Genomic DNA, 21,964 nt, shown 5'->3' with positions numbered 1-21,964 from the left:
CTATTATTTTTGAGATGCCAGCAGCGACCCTCTTCCTACTTCTGTATCTGATGTTCAGCTCACGGGATGAAATGGGTCCGTGCTGCTGGATAGGACTACACTCAAGGAGAGAGCAGAGGTTTACCAACGGTTTTACAAGCTGACAAATACCTCTTACTCAAGCACAGTTGCATTCACATCTTTAACATGCCATGCTCAAGTCCACATGAAATGTGCCAAGACCGCCTCTTTATGCAGACTTGGTTAAGGTGCCTAAGCATTGCATGCTTACATTCATTCTGATCATATGAACTGGGCCTGGGTCGCTACACCAGTATGAATTTTGATAACTATTGTAAATTCAGTCTTAGACTTTAGATCCTCAAGCCTTTCAGTTTTAATCTAATTTTAGAGATTTTTAATGTTTAGTCTAGTTTACATCAATGAAAACTCAAAAAACGGTTAAAGTCAATACAAGTCCTTACATTTCAGTGGTACCCCTTGTGCCAAAAATGCACATTTAGTTGATATTTAAAAAAAAACAACTTTGTCCTCTTTCACAATTAATATTATCATGTATTGTATTTTTTGTTAATTTTTGCACAATTTTCAAAATTCTGTCCCAGCCACAACAATCAGCCCAACATAAATAAACCTTTTTATAGCGTTAATATCCCTGGTGTGAAAAAAATGCACATTCAAACCCATGCAAACCACTTCTTTTGATCCATACGCCATTAAGACATGAATCATGCATTTTCTGGTTTCTGGGCTTCATTTGAGAGTTGGGGCTTTACATTTGCACCTGGACCATTTTTTTTATCCTGTGACGTCACTTTTACCATATATGGGCGAGGGCGGGAAATACATGTTTTCTTCCACCAGATTTCAGTGTTATACTGCCCTTTGCTCCCCTTCTCACTAACTCTCTGAGGTTTTGTTTAAGTGCCGATCAGTTTGTGAGTCTGTGAGTGTGTCTGTGCAATAATCAAAAAATAAGTTATCTAATTTTCATGTAGTAACTTGCAATAAAAAAAAATTCTGTATTTTGCATCTAAAAATGCAGTGACATCATCAGTGAAACATGGCATTTAAAAGGTTAGAAAAATTAAAATGAATGAGTATTTGACATTTATGATTACGGCTGACCTTAAATGAGAAAAATATGATTCAATAACAGTAAAATAATTTTAAAATATATAATATTTATAACATGATTTAAAGGTGTACATTTTTTGCACAGAAGGGTGAAAAACGTGAGTATTTTAGAATAATTAAGCTCACAAAAAAACTAATAATGCATTTTAACCAATGTTGCCACTAATCAATGACATATGCCAGGCTGCAATCATCCATCTTGAAAAAAAATCAATTTGTGTTTTTTTCATCAAAAAATCTTGTTTGTTTACATTACAAACATGGCAATTAAAGGGTTAAAAGATATGACAATTATTGAGTATTTGGTATTTTTGTTAATGGCACAAGTTGATGAAACAAGGAAAAAAATAAACAATTAAGAATAAACTAATATAACTTTTTTATTTACAGTAATAACCCCCCTGTGCATTTTTTGCACACTAGGAGGAAAGTGAGGCAGTGATCTGTAGGGATACCAGAGGGTTAAGTTACATCATTTATGCTCTATAGACTAATTCAGTCAGCCAAATTGCGCTGCCCTCTATGGGCATATAATATCATCGTAACAGTTTTGTTTTTAGCTAGGCTGTGTCTTTAAGTTTTTACTTTTTTGACCTTCCAAGGCTACCATAGTGCAGCCCAGAGAGAAGCTGTGATGTATCAAAGTAGCAGACTAGAAACATTTTGCCTGTAAGTGTGGTTATTTCGGACAAATTATGATGTTGTTTGTTGAAAAGTATGTCATTTAAAGTAATGTTTTTGTATTAGAAATCATCCCAATTGCGACGCTAGTTCTTGTTAACCCTGTAAATGGGATTTTCCATTATGTGTTAGCATAAAGCTAACAGACCTTATCTGATTTTCATGTATGATGAATTCAGATGGTATGCTAACTATACAGAGCATCATGTAAGAATGTGGCACACAGTTTGGTTGCAGTAAAATTATATTTTAACTCTGTATAGTGTTGGACTGTATTCTCTGTTGTTTTTATGGCCAAACTAAGAAGACAATTTTTTCAAAGAACTGTTCATATATCTACCAAACTAAACCTGGACATTCAGGGAGGGCAGAGTACGAGTTATAAAATTAAAACAGATGCAAACATTCCTATTAATGCACTATCAATACTTCAGCTGATTTAAAATACAATATTGAAAATCTTCACATCCCTGTATGCCTAGTGGAGAAATATCATGGATTTTAATGTCCAGCAGTCTGACAGCTAAACTGATTTTTGTCGGGTTATTTATCATCATGGATCTATCTTTAGCCAGTCTCAGGTTTATCTCCTCCTCATGAAAAAAAGATAACCACAGTCACAGTTTTACTTAGCAAAATTAAAACTTGGGCACACTCACACCATACCCAGGCACATTTGGTCCCCAAAGTCCAGTTTGTTTGACCAGAGTGAATGCTCTGTAACATACTCAGGTTTCATACTGTGCTTCAGCATGGTATGATTGCTCATGAATATGCACAGGAACTGGAGGGCAATGGTCATTATGACTGTTCCTCTTCACAGTTATTTCAAACACTGGCGCAGTGTTACCCTCAGATTCCACATACTCCACCATCACCTCGCTCAGGGTTTGCAGTGGTTTGTTCTCATAAATGTCATGCACCCTTGCTCACTTTATGCATTTCTGGAGCAATGTGCAGCATAGGATCACAGGAGAACTACAAGGTTGCTTGGAAAAGAATGCAAACAGCTGATTACTGTGCCTTTATGACACTGATTTGCTGTTGATATTATGCTAGGATATTAGGCTAGGATTTTGCTCTCCCATTGTTGGTTACATTAGTACTAAAAAGGTTTATGTCTCCTAGACAGAATGTGTGGTTTCATTAAAAATCTTGCGTTTTCCACCTCAAAAGTTAACTTTTATTTGTCCACTGCATGATGAGATTTACATTTGTTCATCTTTGCATTGTGTTTTGTAAATTACTGGATTTTCTGCATGTTCTTCCTTCTGTTTGGATCGATTTGCTCTACGTGGCAGCAGCCTCAGATGAAAATAAACCTGGAGCATATCTTGACTGGAGGGTTGGGGTGTTTGTGGTAAGTGCCGGACACAGACCAGAGCATGTTCTGCAGAGTTCCACAGATTGACCAGAGTGTGTGATTTGATCCAGAGAGCCGATGGCTGTGCAGACATAGTAAGTCATATTAGAAGGTTAAGGAGGCAGGACCAGAATGAGTCAATATCAGCCATAAAGTGAATAAAGTCACTGTCATGTTATCTTTGTATTTCTTCATTGTGTTGACTCAAAGAGACTCTGTGTCTTATAAACTGCGTATCATTATGACATGATGACGTATCCGTGCACAGGCCTGACAGGAAGCCTCACTGCTTGGAGCAATATGACTGCCAGCAGAGAACTTGGAAGGAAGTACAATTGTGAATCAGCAAGGTACCTTTCAGCCCAGAACACACTGGCACCCTCTGCCCACGTTCAAATGGTGCCCCCCCCCCCTTACATTCTACGCACAAACTCACACCGGTGGTGGCCAGACAGGTCTTGACATTAAGTGCCACTGCTTTTACTCCAAGCCTGGGGTTTGACATGGCAAATGAGGGATTTACTGAGAGAACAGTCCTTTTGTTCGGTTTGTTCTGGAACTGAAATTGCAATATTGTTGCACTTTCCTATGGTTTGATTTGCATTCATATTACCTTGGTCAAACGAACCCAACCATACATTTGTGCCGCTGTCATTCCAAACAGAGAGTGGTGAAGTGGAAAAGGAGACAAAGGAGAAGACAAAACCAGAAATCCATCTCGTTCCACTGGTCTTTTTTCCCACATAAACAATGGAAAACACAGAATTTACGCTGTCTTAGGGTTTCTGCCTTTGCATTGGGGCATTACAAGCAAGCAGCGAGGCAGCAGGCTGTCCAGCATGTCATTCTTTACATGAGATGAATAAGTCAGCACCAAAGAAAAAGGCGGGCAACATGTGAGCGAGAAACTACAACGTGTTGCTATGGCTACACAGACGCCAAGCGAGGTACTGACATGTATTTGAGTGTAAATCACATATAAATCTGTAAATCATTATACTCTATTACCAAGGTTCATTTGGAAGTGGACCGAGACCCTCTGTTTTTTGAGCTGAACAGAGTCCGCCTGTTTGGTCTGCACCAGAGTTCATATGAGCTTTCAAATGAACCAGACTATCAGGAAAAACGGACCAGAGTTCGTTTAAAGTGGACCAAACAGCTCTGGTGTGAATGCGACCTTAGCGCCATCTTCCATTCAAGGTGATTGGTGGAGGCCTCGGCCAGTGAAATACCACTGATCTTAGTGTTCTTTTATTTGACCTGGTGAAGCAGGGAGGGAAACCCAGAGCAAGGGGTTTAATAGTTGACGTGCTGCTGCTGATGTGGTAGGGGTGGGAAATTGACACGATGCAATGCAACTCAACAGAATGCAAAGCAATGCAATGTTGTTGTGTTTTAGGCTTTAGTTTGCAGCTCTGCTCTGATTTTAATCGCAGGAACCACATCCAGCTCAAAAGAGAAAACGCCACAATGTCGAACACATGAGATACTCATCCTAAAGCCTATTTTGTTCTTAAAAATGAAAGTAGCTTTGTGAGCAGGTCTGATCAGGTGTATGTAGAGGATTTAGAGGGCCAGGGGCCCAAATTCACAAGAGAGCAGTCCTCATCTTCTTCTGATCCCGCTCTCTGTTTTTCATTCTGCTTTTTCATCATCAACTTCTGCCGCTTATTTCTCATCTCTCAGCTTATCACCTGCAGCCCTCTGTTTGTTTGAATGGGCCATGAAGTAAATGATCCCACAATAAATCCACTCTAAATTACAACACCTCTGATCATGAAAACAAAGGCACAGTTTCAATGAGGTTACTCCAGGGTCATACTTCAGTGTTTCCTCTACCATTCAGTCAGGGTGGCGGATGATGAAATGTGTGGATTCATTTAAAAGCCCTCTGGAGTTTCTGACACAGTGGTGGAGCTAGAGTGGAGTGAGGCTGAGCAAAGGCTCAGATTTATATCAGCTTTAGTAAAGATGTGTTATGTTTGCTTTATAAATATCACACTACTTGAAGGTGGATTAATACATGTAAGGACAGGAAAACAATAAAAAATGTTGGTTCTTTACCTGACACATCTCTAGATCTTTGGTTAGAGGTTTCCCGTTCATCTTAGCGGCTTTCCGGATCAGCTCCCACGCTTCCTCTTTCCTGTTGTTGGCCATTAACCAGCGAGCTGACTTTGGCAACACCCTGAAAATAAAGAAAAACACTCAAGTTGTGTACTCATACTGTATATCTTGTTTATCATTAGCTTATTAACATTAATACTGCACAGATGGAAAGTTACAGTTTGTTTTTACTGAGAAAAATGCTGTCACAGTAAAAACACGGAGAAACCTGAAAGTAGGCCAGTGTATTTCTCTGAACTTTCACTCTCAGAATCATGAAGAGTTTGGCAGCAGCATTTCCTCCTGCTAGCAGGACTTTCCTGCTGTTTTTCAAACTGATGTTTTCATTTTGATAAAACATGCTGTTTAACAGTTTAAGGGATTCTTCTGTGCTGTTGCTGCCATCTGAACTCTTCCTTATTTCTCATCTTACAGTCAATGAAAACAGCACAACTCTACATATGACCTAGTAGATGTGCCGTGAAACTCTCATATTCCCCAGCAGCCAGTTAAAGTTCTAGATGAGACTATGGTTAAGATACTGTCTCACTATGATTAGCTACCATTTCATATCACACCAATCAAATCATGTTATCACTCAATCTTTATTTGTAGGTCTATTTGTAGGTCTTTCCTGACGGAGAATATCTGGAGAACAGGGTGCTCAGAGACTGAAAGGAGGAGAACACGGAGCAGCACAACACCTACAGCCGTTGGGGAGGAAGTAGAGACGGCGTTGTGCAAGAAGTCGGAAGCAGGGCAAACAAGCGGGGCTGCAGGCTAGGCTAAGAGCGGCTCCACACAAACCTGTCGTACCAAGCATCTTTCTCATGCCCACTCCCTCGCCAGCAGGATGGACGACATAAGGCTACAGATTTCTAACCCCCACTTGGACGACTGTGTTTGCTGCTACAGAGAAGACTGCCAAACATAATTTTGTTGTGTTTTTACAATGCAATGACAATAAACAACTACATACCTACCTATCAACTCTTCTTAGAAGGCTTTCCACAAAATTTAAGTGTGTTTTTGTTGCCTGCCTGTTCATTCTGTAGAGCATTTATGAAGTAAGGCACTGATGCTGGACCAGAAGGTCTGGCTCACAGTCTTCGTTCCAGTTCATCCCAAAGGTGCTCAATGGGGTTCAGGTCAGGGCTCTGTATGGAACAGTCAAGTTCTTCCCATGTCTTGATAGTCCTTGCTTTGTGCACTGCGGTACAGTCATGCTGGAATAGAAAAGGGCCTTCCCTAAACTGTTGCCACAAAGTTGGAAGCATAGTATTGTCTGAAATGTCTTGGTATGCTGAGGCATAAGATTGGCCTAGCTGAGACCCTGAAGAACAGTCCTGTACCATTATCTCTGCTCCACCAAACTTCACAGCTGGTACACTGCAGTCAGACATTCTACTGACATCCGCCAAACCCAGACTCACCCGTCTGACTGCCACACAGAGTGCTTAACACCATTCCATCTGTCACTTGGCATTGGACTCGTTGACGTGAGTCTTGCATCAAGCTGCTCAGCCATGGAAACCCATTCATGAACTCTTCAGCTGTGGAGCTTTATGCCACTAAGCTGAGTGTGGTGACTTTCACCCACCATGTGCTGGCTGCTTTGTGGTTGAGTTGCTGTTGTTCCTAAATGCTTCTACCTTCTGATAAGATCACTTACAGTTGACTGTGGAATATCCAGCAACCTTCTTATTGCAAAGGATGCATCCATCACAGGGCCACTCTTGAAGTCAATGAGCTCTTCAAAACGACCCATTTAGTATCACAAATGTCTACAAATGGAGACTGCATGGCTAGGTGCTTGATTTTATAAAGCTGTGGGAACAGGTCTGATTGAATTTCATAAAAGATGTGGTCAAATACTTTTGTCCATATAGTGTACTTCATTAATACCGGGGGAAATTCCAAGATCATCAATCCATTCATTCTCTGGTGCCTATCCCAGCAGTCATTGGCCGAGAAGTGGGGTACACCCTGGACTGGTCGCCAGCCAATCACAGGGCTGGCATGTAAAGACAAACAACCAGGTACTTCTTATTCACACCTACGGGCAATTTAGAGTCACCAGGTATCCCAACGAGCATGTCTTTGATGGTGAGAGGAAGCACCCAGAGAGAACCCAGCCATGCACAGGGAGAACATGCAAATTCTGCACAGAAAGGCCCTGGCCGGGATTTGGTTTAAGAACCTACTTGCCGTGAGGCAAAAGTTACCTGGTTTAGATACATGTTAAACTACCAGAATAAATGATAATGTGATTGGTTGGAGCCTCTGCAGGCGTGCAGAGGTGTGGTAGGGTCATCAATTCTAGGTCATGTACTGTGGATGTTCTGCATTGGTTTTTAGTGTGGAAACTATGCCTGCATGCCAAGCACTTACACCAGGGTTGATGTGAATGAAATCTGTAAGCAGCTGAGAGAGAAAAGCTTTAGAATAATTAGTGTTATCTAGTGAGTACAAGTTCTGGATCTGTGTGGTGCCATAATAGTGCATTTAGCACTGTTATGTTTCCTTCTAGAGTGGTTAAAGTGCTTGTAGGTGTTGTTAACTTGGCTTTCTCAAAAACTTTCCCCATGACACACCACTAGAATTTGGTGCCATTGGTTATTTAATTCATATTCTTTTAATTACATCATCAGGACTAAGAATGAGTCTCCTTTATTCTCCAAAAGAGGTACAGCCAGCACTCACAGACTATTGGATGTTGACCAAAGAAGTCATGTTTTTGAAAATTTTGGCATTTTTTTCTGCCTGCTTTTGCAAACATTAGTACACAGTGTCTGAAATCTGGGTCACTGGGCTGTGCTCCGGCTCACCAGATGTAGAAGATGAAGAGGAAACCAGGCGCTGAAATAGCTAACTGCAGTTTACGCCAGTCTCTGATGAGGTATGCCACGCCAGCCAGCAGAATGTAGCCAGCACCGAAGGAGTAGTCTGTGATTATTCCTGCCAGCATGCGCTGCTTGGATCCGGTCCACTCTGTGCCTGTGAGACAAACAGGACAGGAATTAAGTTCATCTTGGGAAACAAGATAAAGTTCCACCGCATAGTCATTGTTAAAAGATAGATCTAAAAAAGTGCAATAGCTGCACAATCAGGTAAACAGATCAACAGCAGTAGACAGAAAGCGAGTTTTGAGATTTCCTCTGCAGAAACATGTGCTTCTACTCATGTCTCCTTCTTGAAACCGTAAATCTGGTTTATTCTGGACAGCAGTGGCAAGAAGAAAACTTAAGTGAGGTTTGTTAATATTCTCAAGTATGTGTGACATTCTTTCAGGAAAGACACATTTGCCTTTGACGTTGGAAACACTTCTGCTTTGCTCCTTTATTTCTTGGTCCAAAATCTCCCTGCTGAGTCTCATTGAATATTATTTACATCGCATCATTTAGCCTGAAAAACTGACCAGTTTACTCATCATTTATTCATGTTTAAAAAGAATAATACTCTTTTCAACAACATCATGATGCAGATTTATAAAAAGTGAAAACGCCAGGCTTGAAAGGTCTTGGAGAAAGTTTGTTGGACCGATCATTTCTGATATATTTCTGGTGGTCCTGAAATCTAAACCTTTATATGGAGACAAACAATCAGAGTAAAAGCGACTTTAACAAGTCTTCTTCTGTGGCAGCACTGAGATAAGGAGACCAAAACCTCCCCAGCTGTTTGCTTATTTGAGACACTGACCCAGGACGAAGGCGCTCATGATGATGCCAGAGATAGATGTTCCAACGATGAAACGAAGAGCCGTGTAGATGTAGAAATTAGGGGCGAAAGCAGCTCCAACGCCAAAAATGGCCTGGATGGCGAGGTTAATGAGGATGATGTTTCTGCGGCCGTACCTGGAAGAAGATATTAAACCAGCTGGTTACTCTGGGAGTCTAACAAAACATTACAGCTTTTAAGACAAGGTGGAATCAGTGGTATATTTTTTTAGTGCTTAAGACAACACATGGATGGCTAAAGGTGGAGCTGAGGCAGGCCTTGAGCTTCTTGTGCCCACAAATAAGCCACACCCCTAATCATAGCCATGTTAATGAATAAGCATCTCTTAGACCTGTTTTTAGACTGGGTGGGTGTTTGCTGCATGATAGCTTTAGTTGACTATGAATCAAGTCACTTGTAGGGTTTCAGTTTCAACTGAAAAATTCAGAATAAGGGCCTGAGCCTCAGTGCTTATTTCAAATTCTTCACCAGTCTAGTCCAGTGTTCTGAGCGCTCAGCACCCTGGGCAGAAACAACGCCCTCAGCATCATCTTTTAGAAGGTTTAACTTTTAGAACAGCTCTGCGATCATCAGTGTCACTTCTCCCTCACTTACCAATCAAATTCAAGAAGGTGTGGGACTTTGTCAATAGTGGCAGAGAAACTGGTCTGACTCGTCTTTCTTTTTGAGGGTAGTTTTCAGTTCTGCAGCTGCAGCCTGTGCCAGGACAGGATTCCTTTACACCAGGGGTCATCAGCTACATTTGCACAGGGGCCAGATTTAGTCTTGACAGAGACTCTGGGGGCCAGACTTTAAAATTAACAAAAACTGAATAAATATTTTGACCGAATTAACAATTAAATGCATTAGTATTATTTTCTTTTAAATCCAAGAGATTGGGCCCTACCCAGTTGGGATTTAGCATCAATATTAACTCATACTTTTATACTTTTTAGGCCCTTTTCACTACTTCATTGGGTCATTTCTGCAACATCTTTTGCCATTCTTAACCCATTTTGACTATTTTTGCCACTTTTAAACCAAGTTTTGCCACTTTTTGCTCATTTTGCCTCTCTTTAACTTCTTTTAGCCACTCTCCTGCCAATTATTTCCCCTGTGTACCGCTCTTTAAACCTTTCTCTCTACTTTACCAGGCTATTTTTTCCACTTTGAACATATTTTTGATACTTTTTGCCCCATAATGCCTCTCTAATCCAGTTTTTTGCCATTATTTTACCCCATTTACCCCTTTCCCTTCATGTTTCATCACCTTTTGCCACTCTTTAATCCATTTCTGTCACTTTTTAATCCCTTTTGTATTACTTTTTGTCCACCATTTTTGCTACTTTAAACCTATTTTTTACTATTTTACCATTTTAACCTCTTTCTACAACTTTTCCTGCCAATTTGTGTCCCTTTTCACCACTCTCTAACCCTTTTTCATCACTTTATCTGGCCATTTTTGCAACATTTCCACCAGTCTTAACCAATTTTTAAAAAATATTTCTTTAAAATATTTACTGATAATGGATGACAAGTGATTTTGTGTAAGAACAGATCAAATATTCTAAAACTATTTAAATATTAATAGTCTTTGATGGATTTAACAGCTGCAGAGATTTAAAACCAAAAGATATTCTTAAAACCACAACATCTTCTTTTCCCGCTTTTCTGAATTTAATGATCTTCTGGGGGCCGAATAGTAAGCCTCGGGGGGCCTGATGTGGCCCTTGAGCCGCCAGTTGATTATCAGTGCTTTACACTGTCTGCATGTCTTCTGAGTGATATTTCCTTGAAGCCCACGGAGCTACTTTAAACAATAAAACAGATTTCGTTTTAGCAACGTAGCAACAATAAGCACAGACGAGAAGCACTCTGGAAATCAGGTCCTGAACATTAGCAGCACAAAACTGGCCAGCTATGGACACACAGCCTAAAGCATCAACACAGCAGAGGTGACCTTGTGCACAGAAATGCCAAACAAGTGTGACCATGCTGTTTATCCTGTGATATATAGCATACATATCTGCTAAAACAAGATAAATATTGATCTTTGTTTGTGTTTTTCTGTTTTTGCCATAGACTGTAGAAAGAATTGGACAAACCCAATCCGCAGCGGCTTCCATATTGAAATTGTGGTCTCAACCTAACTTTGGATCAACCTAACAGCCCGCCCACTAAGCTCAACTTCTTCAGATAGCTAGCATTCTGGTTGACAGAATTGTAGCTTCTGTCAATCAAATGAGACATGCCATCAGTCCATAGTGAGGTTTTTCCTAAATATAATCTAAACCATTGCTTTAGAACAAAACCCACCCCTGTACAGTAAGAGCACATGAAGACATTAGCTAATAAGACACGTTTGGTTTTTCGAACCAGGCTGTAAACCAGTTTATTTCTAGGGTAAAAAACGGCTTTTAACAGGTGTCCAGACGGGACTTCCGGTGTTCCTGCAGCCAGCCTCAAGTGGACACTGGCTGTTTTGCATTTTTTGCACTTCGGCATTGGCGTCATTTTTCAGGACCAGAGATTGCCTCTTGGTTTTTGCAGAGATGTGTGCATCTTGCTGTAAATTTAGCCCAGCCTTCTATTAACAATATTTTCTGTCTGTGAGACATGCTGACTTGTTAACACGCATGATGAAATGAAAATCAAACCATCACACAGCCATTATGTGGCCAGCACACACCCAGTCTGCAATTGTACTACATGATTTCAGCATAATTACAGCCTGATCCAGAAGTCCGAGTGTTTCAGGACCTTTCAGCCCTACAAATCTAGAATCCTATCTTCTTTAGAGCTTCATTGTGGTTTGCAATAGAGGCCGTACCGCCTCTGAACCGCCTGACAGAAAGTCTTGCATGTTTAATTTTTCGTCATACTTTCTTTGATTTGCTCTGCCACGTCAGAGACTTTGACCAGTGAAAGAAACAGTGCTCTGCTTGCATAAAAGTCACGAATATCTACTTTGGGCCATCGTGATCTGCCCAGTCAGACATTCACAGTTTGACAAAGTGTGACACAATAACGGAACAACCTGCCATTGGTTGTCACAGCCCGTCACAATGCACTGTAGGCAAACAATATGATGGATAGCGTGCTAAGCTAGCAGCAGAAACGATCATGGATTTAAAAAATGGATAAAAAGATGTAAGTTACTGGTGTGGAATTAATCTTTAAAGACCCTGGAAGTCACCCAAGTTCCATGCTCGCTAGAAAAGTCTCTGTGAGGGCTACAATGGCATGGATAGTGTCATTAGAACAGCACAACGGCAGGCTAGGGAGAGGATACTCCCCTCTAGTATAACAATGGCAGTCTCAGAGTGTTAAACTGAGAGGGTGAGAGGGTGCCAACTTGCAGTAGTTACTGGATTCAACAGCTGACTGACTGCTATGAACTTGAATGAAACCCAACAAAACTTCAACTCAACTCAAAGGAAGCCTGGACAAAGTAAGCACACTAACAACACTGCCATCCAGAGCTAATAAGACTGGAGGCTCCGCTAACTTGAGTGTATGCGAGCCTACCTAGCTCATGTCTCTTGTCTTTAAAACCAGTCTTTTCTCTCTACTGTCTGTCTCTTTTCTGTTATTCACACTTCAGTTATAGGGTTTGGACTTTGGAGTCCTCATTTACATGCTCAGGCTAGCTTGTATCATTAGCATGTGGCTTAAAGGAGAGTCCCTGACTTTCAGAGCCAGAACTGCATGCTTTTAGACTTCTGTTCCCACTTTCTAAAGACTAGATTAGTCTTTCGGACTTACTTATCAGCCAAGTATCCAAACACCAGTGCTCCCACCAGCAGGCCGGACATGTAGAAGGAAGAGCCCAGGTTGTTCAGTTTGGCATCATCACAAACCAGGTCCCACTGTAAGAGAAGACAGAAAGATAAACCAATCGGCACATTTACGTTCCCCTTCATTCAGCTATGTAGAGTTGAACTTTTCTTTAAGAAAATGAGGGTTCTACATCAAACCATTGGACTGCATATGTGTTCAAAGATGGCCTTTAAAACAGAACATTTTTTATATTGGATCATAATTAATGTGCATGTCTGATTGCATGTTCAATAGAACTCCACTGTGCCTAATGCGTGATTGCACACAAACACATGGCTGTTGGCTCTCTAAAATATAAGAGTTACATTCTTGTGTTTGAAAAGGCTTTTCAAATGAAAAAGACATGACCTCACTGGACATTTCAGGCTTTCTTTCATCCCTTTGAAAGTCTCATGAACAGTGAGGAGTTTATCTCTGTCACTAGCTGGCAATCTCTGCCCCCAACCCCCCTTTAACATATCACAATACCAGTAGAGTGATTTCTAGTTAATACTACTTATATACACACGTGGATGTATAAATCAAATATTCAAACATCAGCTGGAGTTGTCTGCACCAGAGCTGCTGTGATTATGAAGCAGGGATTTCCTTCAAAATGTGGTGTTTTTGTTTTCTTTTGAAGCCACTTTTCAGGCTGACAACATAATTTACATCCCTTATTCCAAAAAAGATGGGGCACTGTGCAAAATGTGAATTAAAACAGAATGCAGTGGTTGTCAAATCTCATACAGTCTGTAAACGTCTGGGAAGTGAGGGGACCAGTTGCCTGAGTTTTAAGGAGAGGAATGTTGTCCCATTCTTGTCTGATGTAGGGTTCTCCTTCTTTTCTGGATATTTCATATTTATGTCTTCTATTAAAGAAAGGTCTGGACTTCAGGCAGGCCAGTTCAGCACCCACACTCCTCTACTGTGAAGCCATGCTGTTGTGATGGATGTGGTATGTGCTTTAGCATTGTCTTGCTGAAAGTCAAGGGCCTCCCCTGAAAAAGACATTGTCCGAATTTGTTGCTCTACAATAGCGTTACTCAATCCTGCTCAACCAAAGAGCCAAAGTGTTGAAAAATACCTTTGCAAGAGCCACAATCTAAGTGGTGAAAAATGGTAAAAATGGGTTAAAGTGGCAATAAAAATAAGTTAAAGGGGGCAAAATGGTCAAAGAGCAACGAAAAAGGGTGAAAAGGGCAAAATCGCTAAAATGCCAAATACTGGGTGGAAAGTGACAAACGTGGTAGAAAAAGTGGCAAAAAAGGGCAGAAAGTGGCAAAATTTGTATAACAAGTGACAACAAATGAGTTACAGGTGTAAAAAATGTTTAAAAAGTGGTAAAACATGACAAACTAGAACAGCACTCTGAGAGGACAGACCTCCACCATTAGCCCTGTCTCCCAATAGTGAAGAATCCTTTAAACCATTCCTGGATCCATCCCATGTGCCCCCCATCACGGCATTCATCGATTACTCCCTCCCCGGTGGGGTGGACACATGGTGGAAGCATTGCCTGCCAGTGCCAACAGATGCACTGACAGTCTCATCCATGGTCTCACTGGACAACTGGAAGTCATGGCAGAAGGTGAATATTCCTCTATTCCTCCCAGCATTGTGAGTATTCTCGCTACAACTTGCTGTCGTTCTCTTCACTCCGACTCATCTCCTCGACCAGGCGTGCATCTTTCCAACTCTTTAAACTCCAAAACTTTGAATAGAAACATACCCAAAATGCTGCTGGGATTGAAGTTACTCCTGTTCGCCATCTCCTGATGTAAAGTGGTAACAGTGCAGACCTCCCATTAGCCCTATCTCCCAATAGTACAGAATCCTTAAAAACAATTCCTGAATCCAGACGGTGATCCGGATCACCCCCAAAATCTAATCAGTTCTTCTTAATGCCATTTCTGACATTTCCTGAAAATTTAATCAAAATCTGCCCACAACTTTTTGAGTTATGTTGCTAACAAACGAACAAATGAACAAACCCACCCAATCACATAACCTCCTTGGCGGAGGTAAAAATGAGTGCAAGTGACCAAAATGGGCAAAAGGAAGCAAAATGTGGGAAAATAGGCAAACAGCAGCAAAGAGTGGCAAAAATTTGGGAAAAAAGTGGCATTTAATGGCAAAAGACAGCTTAAAAGGGTGAATAGTGGCAAACATGGGGAAAAAAATGGAAATCGTAAAAAGCAGGATAAAACAGTTAAAAACTGGGCAAAAATGGGAAAAATTAAGTGACAAAAGGGGTTTAAAACAGTTAAAATTGATTAAAGTGGCAAAAAAATACAAATAAGGGCAATGGAAATGTACAGACAAATTTAAAAGTTGACAATTAGAACCATCTGTATAAGCGTGGGAAACAAACTGATTAATGTGACTAGCAATTGATAATTTCTGAGGTCAAAGTTTCTATTTTTTAAGGTTTTCTGGGTGAATAATATTTCAAATTAAGACATTAAAGAGCAACGTGACTCAAGAGTCACACGTTGAGTATCACTGCTTTGGAACCTCTATGAACTGTTTGCTGAAAACAAGCTGGATGGCTCTCCTCTTCAGTCTGCAGGATAAGGCATCCATGGTTTTCAAAGAAAACTTCAAATTTAGATTCATATGTCCACAGAACAGTTTTCCATTTTGCCTCAGTTCATTTTAAATGAGCTTAAGCCCTGAGAAGATGATGGCGTTTCTGGATCCTGTTCACATATGGCTTCTTTTTTGCTTGGGACAGCTTTAACTCACATTTGTGACACAGAGAACTGTGTTGACAGTCAGTAATTTCTGGAGGTGTTCCTGAACTCATGCAGGGATTTCCATCAAAAAAATCACACCTGTTTTTTTTTTTAAGCAGCACTGCCTGATTTCTCAAGGTTCTCTCAATCTTTGATGATCTTATGGGCCAAAGATGGTTGATTGTGCCACATTTTAAGATGCCATTTTTTTACAGATTGGTGAACCCTTGGGAGAGATAAAAAAAACTCTGCCTGTCTACAATGCTCCTTTTACACCCAGTCATGTTACTGACCTGTTACCATTTAACCTCATTAGTTGAAAAATGCTCCTCCAGCTGTTTTCAATAGTACCCCTCACGTTTCCGGCCCTCTGTTGCTCTGTACCTACTTCTTTGAGATTCGTTGCTGCCATCAAATTCAAAATGAGCTAAAATTGTTCATTAAATGGTGAAATGTCTCTGGTTCAATATCTTTTATGTTGTGTGGTGTTTTTATTTACATTTTATGCAGCGTCCCAACTTTTCTGGGAACCAGGCTGTAATTAAAATGTAAAATTAGACTTCTCATTTGAGTTTTGGTCACTTTACACATCCATACTCAGAGACTGAAAGTCAGCTGGTGCTGGTCAGTAGACCAATCACAGAGCTTACAGCCTTTGTCATTCTAAAGTGTGGTCACATATTTTGGAGGTTCATGTTAGACTATGTTTGTCGGTGTCTGACCAAGTTCAGGGCTACATGACCCAATGTTTCATGCTGCATTAATAAATCCAACACAGACCTGACCTAGGCTTCAGTTTTCAGATCTTCATGATTAAAATCATTGGGCCTGTGGCTGGGCAGTCCTGTTCTGCAGGTTTAAACTGTAAACAGGCGTTTGATCCACTGTACTGTGGCCTGGAGGAAAATTCCCTTCATGATCAGAAGTTGATTACTGAAAAAAAATCCAGATTTCAAAACCAAAATGTAGATCTCATGCAAGCCAGACACATCATATTGCTTCATACCAGTGCATCATCTCAGTCACACAAGGGCTCCTGCTGCATCCTTTAAATTTGTGTGTTATAAAACCTGGCACTGCGCCAGGGTGCAGGAAGGCCCTGAAGGATGCCTGCACTGCAGGAGTCCGCCCCGACGCTGTCTCAGGTCACCAGAGCCAACTTTTAAAAACCGTTAAGCCTGTCCACATTCCTGAGCTGTCCCCAGTCTGCATGTTAAACACATCAGACAGACATGTAATTCATTAGGCTGCTGGTTAGGCTGCTGGTTTGTCACTCACCTCAGTCACTATGGTGCTCTGGAAGGTCTCGGTGCTGTACTCCCAGCCCCCCTGGCAGCTTCCAACAGGGAGTCCATTTCCAAGGCCACTGTGGTTCAAGGGGGCAGCGCAGGACAGCTGAGTCCAGCCGTCAGAGGTGGACAGGTTAAAGTTGGTCGAGGCTGGAGCCCCAGCTGAGGTCAAGGTGGGGCGGCACAAGTGTGGAGGAACAGCCCCAGTGAATATAGAGACGAACATGTGGAATGCCAGGAATATCTGAGGTAGACAGATCCACACATACAGGAGCTTCTGGAACCTCCCAAAGCCCCCGATGAGACACAGGATATCATCAAAATTCATGTCTCTGGTTATTTAGAGGTGCACACTTTAAAAGTGCCCAACAGTTTATATGTAGAAATGACTCAGAAGGTCCAAAAGTCTCATAAACAACAAACAGAGCTGGCAGAGAGAGCATCAGTCATGTATGAGAGCAGAAAGTCTCCTCACTCAGGCATCTTTGACTGTGCTGCTGTCTGAGCTGACCTGTGTCTATCTGTGGGCTCTGACAGACTGATGGAGTTAAGTACAGCAGGAGGGAGGGTGGGAGAGAGGGAGGTGTTTGCCCTCTGTGGGAGGAGCTGCTGTGTGATGATGCCTGCTGCTGCTTTTGTCTCTGTACCCGCCCACTCTTATTTAAAAAAGTTTCATAAGGTTTACTTAGGTAAGAAATTTGACTTTGTTCCAAGTTTGCCACAGGATTCCCTTATTTGATGACAAACAGCATCACAGCGATGGAAACAGGCTTTTGACCGGTGCAAACACACGATATGACTTGTCTTACATTCATTTACTCTAGGGCATTAAACGCCTGTATTATTAACCCATAAGGAACCACACCCAGTTCTCCTGAGAGAAAAATTACTGGGGCCACAACACTATCTATATAATTATACAGCATAGGTCAAAGTCAGTTAGATTTAACAACAAAAGTCATTTCTTTTTTTTTTTCCAGCACAGAAACAAAGTGAATGCACCCTCCCCAGTCATGGTTTGTTTATGACATCAATATGTGTGTGTGCTGGATTCACAGAATGTGGGCTCTGACCCTCTTTTTCACCACTGTTCCTGCTCATTTATGCCACTTTTTTCTACTCACCCATGTTTTCTACTTATAACTCATTTTTGCCACTTTTGAACCCAATTTTTCTACGTCATCTGGTCATTTTTGCAACTTTTGCCACTTTGTACCCATTTTTGTCACTTTTTAACTGCTTTTCAACATTTTCCAACCATTTTAACCCTTTTTGCATTTCTGTAACCATTATTTGCCCATCTTAGAATCAAAATTCTGTGACTGTATGCTACTTTTAGCTCTTGTTTTCAAATATGAATTCATTTTTGCCACATTCTAACCTGTTTATACTTGTTTATCTGGCTATTTTATCCAATTTTTGCCACTTTTTTTTGCCCATTTTGCCCCTTCAACCCATTTTGGTCCATTTTTTGCCACTGTTTCTCCACTTTTCAACATTTTACACCCATTTGCCCTCCTTGTCTTGCCTTTTTTTTTTGTAGAAAATGTTTTCCACTTTAATCCCATTTTTCTCTTTTGAACCCATCACTGTGTCCATTCTTTTTGCCAGTTTTTTCCTACATCTATTCCATTCGTTTCAACTTTTAACTCATTTTTGCCAATGTTTAGCCCTGTTTATGCACTTAAATACAGTGCTTAACAAATTTATTAGACCACCCTAACCCTAACCAAAGTAAGGTTTATGTGACAGCTGCCCTAAATTAACAGCATTGGTAATTACCAAAATCATTTTTTATGTTTCTGCAATGGTTAATACGCCAATATGTAGAAGCTCTTTAACCCAAATGATATTTTAATGCTAAAATATCATTTTTATTGTTATCCATGAATTTTCAAATTTACTGATTTACAAAAAAACCTGAAAAATTAGTAAAGCACGTTATTATATCTTAATTAATATGTCAAATTATAGTTATTTACTTGCATTCCTGGACAGAAAAATGAGTTTTAATGGTTGAATGTTATGCTTGATTTATTTCTGACTTCTCAGAGAAGCCCAGTGAGCCGGCTCAAATTTGGGTGAATTCAGTTTGAAATTCCTCATTCCTGTTCAAAATGGTAAAACGTGGAGAGCTCACTGAAAATGAAAGAGTCTGCAATAAAGCATTCATGATGCTGGATGGTCTCTGAGACAAATATGACAGGTGGTCTAATAAATTTGTTAAGCACTGTATATTTTTCAAAAATATAAAATATGATTATCGCAGCTTAACCTAGAATGGATCATGATTTTGCTGACCTCAGTGGGCCCCCTTTCTGGCTGAGCCCGAGAACGTTCTCCCCTTTATGCCCCCTAATGGGCCAGCCAAATGACATGATCAGAATGTTCAGTGTGTTTCACTCAGGTACCTCATAAATAGGAGGACATAGGTGGTTTTACCATCAGGCAAAGGAAGGCTATTAACTGGGGCCTCAGGCTCTAAGGACCCTCAAGATACAGTCATTATAGACATCTAAACTACTTTACATGATCAAGACATGCATTTTGGATGTACTTAAGGTGAAAGACTGAATATATTAATATCTAATTAGATTTTTAAAAACCCCAGAAAGTCTCTAGGAGGACCTTTGGCCCAACAGCAAAATCCAAGCCTCTGAAAAAGCCTAGTCCTCATATCGAGGTATTTATAGTGATGATGGCCCAACCATGTTAATTTGAACCCTACTCTACCTAGAAAATCAAGCCTCCTTATGACCCACATTAACCCTGAAGAGTTCCTTTAATATCCTAACACATTTGTCCCTATGGACAAAAAACGTCAGCTTCTCAAAAACAGCTGTAAAAATATTATATATTAATGTTTTTTCAACTTTAATTGAGCCAGTCTTTTAAAACTACTACTACTAAAGTACTACTACTTTTGGGGGGTTTAACCCTTTAAAGGCCAGTATTTTTACATAATGCCACCATTTTTTAAATCAAACAACAAAAACAAAAAACAAAAATAATGTCCAAAAAAAAAACTTTCATGGAGTATGTGTTTGTTATGTTATCAGTGCCTGAGTTGGGTCAGTGATTGGCAGCAACACTGATTTGATAATTCATTATTTTTTCTACAGAGTCAGAATTAAAAAAAAATCACACTTGAAGTCCTAGTGACAAAAATTGCCAGCTTACAAAAACCTGCTGTAATAATACATATTATACAAGTCAGGTTTTCAATACTACTTCAGCCTGAAAGATAAATATAAAATAAGAACATATATTTTAGGGATTTTAATCCTTAAAGGCAAGTACTGTCATGATCCAGGTTCTGATTTGTTACGTTTTTGAGATTTCTAGTGTTTTCCTGTGTTTATTCTGTATAGTTCAGTTTAGTTCTTGATCCCTCGTGTTTTCCTTGTTCTGTGATTTCCATGTTTTTAGTTTTACATTGTACTTAGGTTTTCTAGTTTGTATATTTCTGGTGTTTAGTTCTTAGGTGTTTCTTGTAGTCCTTGTGTTTCTGTGTATTTTGTGCCTTATGTTAGTTCAGGTTTGTGTTCAGTTACTCCTTGTATTTCATGTCTAGTTTATTCCTTGTTTCATGTCTAGTTTTACTCCTCGTGTTTCATGTTTAGTAATTCCCTGCTTCATGTTAGTTTTACATTCTCTGTGTTTCATGTTTAGTTAATTTCTGTGTCTCATGTTTAGTTTTACTTCCTGTGTTTCTTGTGTAGTTATTCCCTGTGCTTCTTGTTTAGTTATTCCATGTTTAGATTTACTCCCTGTGTTTCATGTTCAGTTTTCCTCCCTGTGTTTTAGTTTCCCTCCTTGTGTTTGGTTCTTTGTATCCTCCTGTGTTTCCTTTGTTCAGCTTCTAGTGTTTAGTTTTTTCATTCAGTCCTCGTGTGCTTCTTGTGTTAGGTTCCATGTTTCCTGTTTTATTTTGTAGTTTGCCTTCCCTTTTGTGTGATTCCAGTTTTGCTTCCTGCCTGAGTTTCCCTCCACTGTGATTACCTTCACCAGTTCCACCTGTGTCTGATTGTCCACACCTGTTCTCCGTTGTTAATCACTCCCTGTGCATTTAAGCTCTCTGTCTCCCTGTGTCTGTGTCGGTTCATTGTAGATGTCTTCCCTGTGTTACTCCTCGTGCTTTCCTCATGCCTTCCTTGGATTTTGTTTTTTTTTCTTTGATTTTGTTTCCAGTGTTTTAGTTTTCAGTAGTTCTTTTGTTTTATTAAATCAGTTTTAGTTTATCTGCATTTTTGGTCCTTCTCCTTTTGTTTTTTTGGATTTTGCCTGCCTGAACCTCATGACAGAATGAACCGACACAGACACAGGGAGACAGAGAGCTTAAATGCACAGGGAGTGATTAACAACAGAGGACAGGTGTGGACAATCAGACACAGGTGGAACTGGTGAAGGTAATCACAGTGGAGGGAAACTCAGGCAGGAAGCAAAACTAGAATCACACACAAGGGAAGGCAAACTACAAAGTAAAACAGGAAAACACAGGGAGTAAATCTAAACATGGAATAACTACACAAGAAACACAGGGATCAAAACTAAACACAGGAAATACACTAGAAATCTCAAAAACGTAACAAATCAGAACCTGGATCATGACAAGTACGTTCACATAACTCCATTGTTTTTTGAAACAACAAAAACTTGTGATAATTTCCATAAAATGTATTTTAGGGAGTATTTGATAAATACTTTTTTCAGGACCTGAGATAGGTCAGTGACTGTCAGCAACATTGATTTTGATGTATTGTTACTTTTTCAGGTGTCAGATTTAAAAATAAAACAAAACAAAAACACTCATGTTCCTAAGGATAAAAAAGGTCTGCATCATAAAAACAGCTGTTAAATATTATAGAGTCATATTTTTTCAACTTGGAATGAGTCAATCCTCAAAACAACTTTGCCTGAAATATACATCAAATATGAATTATTTAACCCTTTAAAGGCCAGGATGTTTATATAACTCCAGTGTTTTTTTTTTTTTTTTTTTTAAATTGAAAACCAAAACCAACAAACAAAAAATAAAACAAAACAAATAAAAGACATGATAATTTACATGAAATATATTTTAAGAAACATTTCATGATTATTTTATCAGGGCC

The 21,964-nt window shown here is 40.0% G+C and overlaps 1 protein-coding gene across 1 annotated transcript in view; it reads right to left on the bottom strand.

The window, feature by feature from the left end:
• si:dkey-119m7.4 (uncharacterized protein LOC560629 homolog) overlaps positions 1–17,313 on the bottom strand; it is a 28,011-nt gene extending 10,698 nt beyond the window's left edge. Inside the window, exons 1-5 of the mRNA XM_041805967.1 lie at positions 16,840–17,313; positions 12,770–12,873; positions 8,987–9,141; positions 8,116–8,284; positions 5,246–5,369 (exon numbers count right to left, since the gene is read on the bottom strand). Coding sequence (XP_041661901.1) covers positions 5,246–5,369; positions 8,116–8,284; positions 8,987–9,141; positions 12,770–12,873; positions 16,840–17,178 — 891 coding nt within the window. The 5' untranslated portion in view covers positions 17,179–17,313. The remainder of the gene's footprint in view (positions 1–5,245; positions 5,370–8,115; positions 8,285–8,986; positions 9,142–12,769; positions 12,874–16,839) is intronic.
• Positions 17,314–21,964: the final 4,651 nt, after the last annotated feature.

Source organism: Cheilinus undulatus, linkage group 14, assembly GCF_018320785.1.
Source record: "Cheilinus undulatus linkage group 14, ASM1832078v1, whole genome shotgun sequence".
Taxonomy (NCBI): domain Eukaryota; kingdom Metazoa; phylum Chordata; class Actinopteri; order Labriformes; family Labridae; genus Cheilinus; species Cheilinus undulatus.
The sequence above is the reverse complement of the archived record's forward strand: the minus strand, read 5'-3'. Positions and strand labels throughout refer to the sequence as shown.